Source organism: Petaurus breviceps, unplaced genomic scaffold, assembly GCF_028583685.1.
Source record: "Petaurus breviceps papuanus isolate PSGF00001 unplaced genomic scaffold, PetGlider_PUasm1.0 185, whole genome shotgun sequence".
Lineage (NCBI taxonomy): Eukaryota > Metazoa > Chordata > Mammalia > Diprotodontia > Petauridae > Petaurus > Petaurus breviceps.
The window spans coordinates 22,155,375-22,162,093 of NW_027185797.1; the positions used below are offsets into that span (position 1 = coordinate 22,155,375).

Here is a 6,719-nt window from a genome sequence, read left to right on the forward strand (position 1 = left end):
TTGGGAGACAGCCTGTGAAAAGGCATGCAGATGGGAGATGAAGAACAGAAGTATGCTGTAGGATGTATTGAGGGGAGTACTATATATAATCAAGCTTAAAAGGTAATTTTGAGCCTTGTGGAGAGAGGCTTTAAATGCCAAGCTGAAGTTTATATTTGACTCTAAAAGTAAGAGAGAGACACTGAAATTCGTTGAGCGAGAGAGTGACAGGGTGAGAGCTGGGCTTCTAGACAACCACTCTGGCAGCTGTATGGAGGATGGCTGGGAGAGGGGAGACACTAGAGACAGAGAGATCAGCTCCAATTCTACCGTGTTGTTGCACCCTTCCTCAATAAAGCTTTAGCTCCAAACTGCAGGAAGGCCTTTAGGACACCCTGTATGATCTGAAATGCCCACAAGAAGGCAGGGACTGTTGAACTCAGCCTTTGTATCTCTGATGTCCAGTACACAACTGGGCTCTTCATAAATGTTTGTGGTTTCAGCAGGGGAAGGCCTCTTCTCCAGGCATCAGTTGTCAAAGACACTTCAGGGAAGCCGCTAGCATTTAGGGAAGGGCTGGCATGGTGAGAAAGAAGCCTGGAATTGGAGGAAGAGCTTTGACTTTCCCAATTAATGCCTGGGAGACTTTGAACACCTCAGTTCTCCTGCACTATCCGTTGCAAAATGAAGAAAACTGGGGGATTTGGACCAGTTCAAGTGTGTGTGTGTGTGTGTGTGTGTGTGTGTGTGTGTGTGTGTGTTTTAACCCTTTTGTGGTTACGGATCCCTTCTCTGAATTGTTTTTAAATGTATAAAATACTAATGGATCATAATAGAAACCAATTTTACCAAAATACACTTGATCAGAATATACTAAAGAAAAAAAAGCAACAAAGGCAAGTTCGTGGACCCCAAGATAAGAAGGCCTGGGGTAGGGGCTGCAAGGCCCCCTTCCAGCTCTAAAATCCCTAGGATCCTAGATTCCCATTGGAGTTCCGTGCCAGGGGCCCTGCTAAAGTTCTCTTCTTGGAATTTAGATCCTTTCCAAGGTCACCGCCTTTCGCTAAAATCGTCAAAGGCCTGAAAGTTTGAGAGCGTGCAGGCGGGTGAACAGAGTGGGTGTGGTGGGTGGGTAGGAGGGGGTGGGGAAGCTGAAGGGCTGGCCTGGGGAGTGATTGACGCCCTGGCAAGTGAGGACTTAGAGCCGAGGGGAACCAGAAGGAACTGCTAAGAGCGCTGCAGCTTCTGCAGCCGAGAGAGGTCCTGCCCAGCTGTTTGCGAAGATTTCCTGTTTCCCCTCCAGCCCAGGCTCGAGAAGTTGAGTGAGTCACACGCACGCATACCCCCACACACAGCTACACACACTCTCACACACACATACACACAGGGAGAGCCGAACTGCTGCAGAAGAGCCGAGCCCCGCGGCCAGCCTCTTGGGCCCCCAGCCCGGCCCGTGGCCCGAACGCCACATCTGGCCTGCAACTCTGCCCAGGGAAGGAGAGCCGGAGCTAGGGCGCGCCAGGGGCCAAGCGGGGCGAGCTGGGCAGCGGCGGCCGGGCCAGTCCAGTGGCTCCCCCTCCTCCACCCCTTCCTATTCTCCTCTTCCTCCTCGCCCGCTCCGGCTGCTGCCCGGCTCCCGCTCTATGCGGAGGCGGAGCGGGCTCGGCCATGAGTCGGGCTCTCCTACGGAGCCCGGGGCTACTGCTCCTCCTCCTCTGGACGCGCATCGCCAGCACCATCCCTCCCTACGTCCAGAAGATGGGTGAGTTCGGCGGGGCCCCGGGACGGTGCCCGACTGGGTGGGGGGAAGTGCTTGACAATCCGAGCTGCCTCGGGGCGGAAATTGGGGAAGTTTGTCCCGGGGACGGGTTGGGCTGGCCGGCCAGCCGGAGGAGCCCTGGGGCTGCGCGGAGCCCAGCTCCGCTGACGGAACTTTGCGAGGAAGTTTGTTCTGTGCCCGCTGCCGGGCCTGATCTTCTCTCTAGGCGGGCACCGCGCCGTGAGCGCAACAGTCCCGTCCTAGGCCCCCTGCCCAGCCCGCGCGGGACACACCTGGCCGTGTCCCCGTCGATTCCCCGCGCCCTGGGATCTGGGACCAGCAGCTTCTGACTCCGGAATGTGTAAAGCACGCAGATCTCGAAAGCAACGGGGTTCAGATGGTCCGGGCCCCACTTGCAATCACATCACCAAAATGTATTAAGTTCTTACCAGGGCAATCAAAGCCACAAATATGTATTAAGCGCATACTGTGTGCCAGGCACCGAGCTGCCCTCTGGACACGATCCCTGCCCTCAAGGAGCTCACTAATGAGGGAGACAGTTTGTAGAACAGGGAACGCAACAGGCCCAGACCGTGTAAGAGATATGTTGTATCCCCCTGCGCCCCGCGCCCATGACGGCTTCTGTTACCCAGTATAAATCTGGTATGTACAATTGTTTGCATGTGGTCTCTTTCGTCTCCCCACCCTGCCCCGCATGAGTTTGTGAGCTCCTGGAGGGCTGAGCTCCTGGTTTGCTCCTGGTTTGTAACGGCAGAGTTTACCCAGCACTGCCCCTGCCCTCCCAGAGCTTACTTTCTAATGCCGGACCCTAGAAGTAAACGGATTAGTTGGGCCTGGTTGGGGAGGGCCCTAAGGCAGGAGAACCTGGATGGGACCTCTCACACTTTCTCTTGTCCCGAGGCTACTACTTGGCCTTTCATTTCTGAAAGTGAATTAATTCTTCCTTTACTGGCTTGTTGTGGGGGCCCCTGAGGCTCCGAACCCGGGAGGAAAGAACTGTCTCCTGGCTCCACCCTCGCCTGGGTGGATGTCTAGGGCTAGGTAGTACCCTCTCCCTTCCTTGCATTTTATTGTTTAGTGGGATTTCTAACTCATCATGGCCCCATTGGGGGTTTACTTGACTAAAATACTGGAGCGGTGCCATTTCCTTCTCCAGCTCATTTTCACAGATGAGTAAACTAAGGCAAGCAGGATGAAGTGACTTGCCCAGGGTGTCACAGCTGGTAACTGTCAGAAGCCAGATTTTGAACTCAGGGAGATCAGGCTTTTAAGACTCCATGCTGGGCACTTCACCCACTTAGGGCACCACCTAGCTACCCCAGGAATCACAGGACCTGGGTTCAAATCCCACTTCAACTTGTAGTATCCCCAGCAAGTCACTAATCCACACCAATCCTTTTCTAAGTCCTCCGTTTGCTGGGTAGAACAAGGAGGCAGTTGGACTAGATGGGGCCTAAGGGCCCTTTCCAGTTCAAACTGTGATTCCATGATCTCCAAGTTCCCAGATGTTTACGAATCTAATGAATATTCATTTACTAAGCATGACCTTTATGCAAGGCACTTTGCCAAGGTACAACATGTTGAGGGACTTTTTACTGCAGCCCACCTTTGATATCTGCTCTGTGTTATAGAGTGCAGACCCACCTGAGGCCTAATTGCCACTGAGTACTAGAGAATGGGGCCCAACGACTGACAGTTATTAAACAGAACGTCCAAGATGGGGGGGTCCCCTACTATTGAACGTGAAGTTTCAAGGGAACTATGTTTTTTTATTTAAAGAAATATAAGCACTTGATTAATTAAATCCCTAGGTCCTCTCACTCATCTGAAGTTTGGGGCTTAGAAAATGCTGAGCTGCCATTCTTGGAACTTTGCTGGTTTGTTCAAATGTATTCTTCCCCCCCCCCCCCCCCCGGCTGTACCTGTTGTTTTTCTGTCATATAGGACTTGGGGGTGTAGGTGGTTCCCTCCCCCCTTCCTTTCACATATATTATTGTTGAGCCAGAATCAAACTCTTCCCAACCCCATTTGGAGTTTTATTGGCAAAGATACTGGAGTGGTTTGCTGTTTCCTTCTCCAGCTCATTTTACAGATGAGGAAACTGAGGCAAAGTGATTTGCCGAGAGTCACGCAGGTGTGCATTTGAACTCAGATTTTCCTGCCTCCAGGCCTCAGCATGGCAACACCTAACTGCCCCTACCTGACTTCCAGGGTAGTAAAAGAGTTACTTTAGTTATTAATTATTATGTATTATTATTAGTAAGTTACTTAGTTCTTAGTTATTGCTCTTGATGGGGAAAGTCATTGTGGCTCCTCATTATATAATTGAGGGAAGGATAGCAGATGATGAAGAATGGTTAGTTAGAGCCTGAAATACTGACTTTAAATATTTAAGACTTATTTTGTTTACAAGGTTAAGATGTAGGACTAGCCTATGTAGACTCAGATAAATCATTGCTGTGTCCATTTTAGCCCTACACAAAAATGTAAATAAGTGAATTTAAAAACTTGGCCTTCAGCATCTCCTCTTAGTGAAATCTTAGTGCTTTCTTATTTGTTTTTCCCTCAATCAGTTTTCAGAAAGCCACAGTTTTAATATCTGTGAGGGATTAAGGAGCCCAGATGGTTGAATTGCTGGGGAAAGAAGGAGGGAGATACTGGTTTTGATCTATATACTTTTAACTCATACTGATTTTAAAAAGAGGATTGAGAAGTACAGCAATAGGTTTGTGAAGCTATTTAATTTTAATTGCATTTTTGTTGTGGTTTGCAACATGACCACTTAGGCTTTGATTGAACAGTGACTTTTAAAAAATAACCAGCCAACTAACACTAAACAACTTTTGTTATTAGTTGAGCTCCTTTTCCCACTCGAGGCAACCTACTGTAGGGGCTCACAAGTTGATTATTTCCAATCATACTGTACATAGCTTGTCCATACATAATTGTTTGCAGGTATTCCCTCCCCATCAGATTGAAAGCTCCTTGAGGGCAGGGACTATCTTTTGCCTGTCTTTGTATTCTTAGCACAGTACTTGGTGCTCCTAGGAACTTTTAAAATGTTTATTGACTGACTGAAACATTAGAGGTAACTTTAATGCTAAATTTAGGGTGATTTAGCCAGGGATTGTAGAATTGTGTTTCATGCAGGCAGCTACGGGAAGTTGTCGTTTAGTCGTGTCCCACTTTTCATGACCCCACTTGAGGTTTTCTTGGCGAAGATACTGGAGTGGTTTGGCATTTCCTTCTCCAGCTTATTTTATGGATGAGGAAACTGAGGCAAACAGGAATAAGTGACTTGCCCAGGATTACACAACTAGTAAGTGTTGGAGGCCAGATTTGAACTCAGGGAAACAAATTTTCATGACTATCCACTACACCACCTAGCTGCCCTGGGCAAAGGAAACAGGATACTGAAATTGTGGGATTAGGAGATCTGGAAATTAGGGGATTTAGACATTATGAACAAGTTTCATAAAGGGATGTCTTTCTGACTTTTGCTTTCTTTAGTAAATATCTCTTTCCTGAACAGTTAGACACAGGAGAACTTGAAATGTTTTTCAAATACCTTTATCTCTACAACATGACTTGTATATTTGGAGAATTTAGAACAAAATGCTTATTGTCCCCAGTCATTTCTTATTTTTGGTAAAGGAATGGTGGGTGTCTAGTCCTGTCCATATTCTAAAACTATTCTAAATGTATGTTTATTTGGTAAGTATTACATCTTAGGAAGAACTAGGGCCCAGACACATCTTTCTATCAGTTTCCTTTATGTTCTTTAACAGGGAGCTGGGATGGGGAGAGTTTTTTAATATCCCCTTCCTTTTGACTTGCTAATTCATTTACAACAGGAAGAAAACTTAGAACTCAGAGCAAAATCTTAGCACTAGTGTTCCATGTTGGCGTTCTTGAACACCATTCATGAATGTTCTATAAGGAAAACTTGACTGAAGAGGAAGCCCGTGGCACTGTGGCTATGAACCTAGAATCTGAAAGACCTGAGTTCAAATCCCTCCTCAGGCACTTATGGGCAAGTTACCTCTGTGCCTCATTTTCACAAATGTAAAATGGGGAGAACATTTCCCTCCCAGGATTGTTGTGAGGATCAAATGAGATAATATTTATAAAACACTTGGCATGGCGCCTAGCACATAGTAGGTGCTATATTAATAGTAACTATAAATTGTATTATTATTAATTTAAAAATTATTTATTATAAAATGTTATATATAAAATATCTTATATTTAATAGTATATTATATAACATAATATATTATTTTATTATAATTTTATTATTACTCATACTTGCAGGGTATGTCTCCCCTGCCTAACCGTGCCTAGCCTTGCCAGAGTGTAAACAATCTCCACTGTGCCACCTAGCTTCCTTAGAGGGGTGGAATGGAGCCACCAACAAAAATAAGAAAGTATAAAGGAGAGGGGAGTTAGGGGGAAAGAGAGTCGTGGAAGTTCCTTTGGTCTTGTGGTCATGTGGACTGAGAGCTGGCCTTGACACCAGGAAAATTTGAGTTCCAGTCCTTCCAAGGACCCATGGAGCCCTGTGTACCCTGGGCAAGTCATTTAAAAGGAGAGTGTACCGAAAGCCCCGCCTCCCCCTGCTGGTCACCTCCTCTTTCTCCAGTTTGCAGCTTGTTGCTATTTAGTTGGTACAACATGAGCTCCTTGAGAGCAAGGACTGGCTTTTGACTTTCTTCATATCCTCCATGCTACCACAGTGTGTGCCACAAGGTAGCCACTTAATTAATGCTCATTGATGGACTAGAGAAAGGAGAGACCAGGGAGTGGAGAAGATGGACTCTAGACTAGGAAATTGAGGAGCAGTTAGATTGAGAATATGAAGGGATGGGGTGGGTGGAGTGATAGAGAAAGGAAGGGAGGGAAGAGAGAGAGAAAGAGAGAGAGAGAGAGAGAGAGAGAGAGAGAGAGAGAGAGAGAGAGA

General features: G+C 47.0%; 1 protein-coding gene across 1 annotated transcript in view; it reads left to right on the top strand.

Annotated features, from left to right (window-relative positions):
• The first annotated feature begins 1,133 nt into the window (after positions 1-1,133).
• TGFBR2 (transforming growth factor beta receptor 2) overlaps positions 1,134-6,719 on the top strand; it is an 86,889-nt gene continuing 81,303 nt past the window's right edge. Inside the window, exon 1 of the mRNA XM_069088568.1 lies at positions 1,134-1,741. Coding sequence (XP_068944669.1) covers positions 1,648-1,741 — 94 coding nt within the window. The 5' untranslated portion in view covers positions 1,134-1,647. The remainder of the gene's footprint in view (positions 1,742-6,719) is intronic.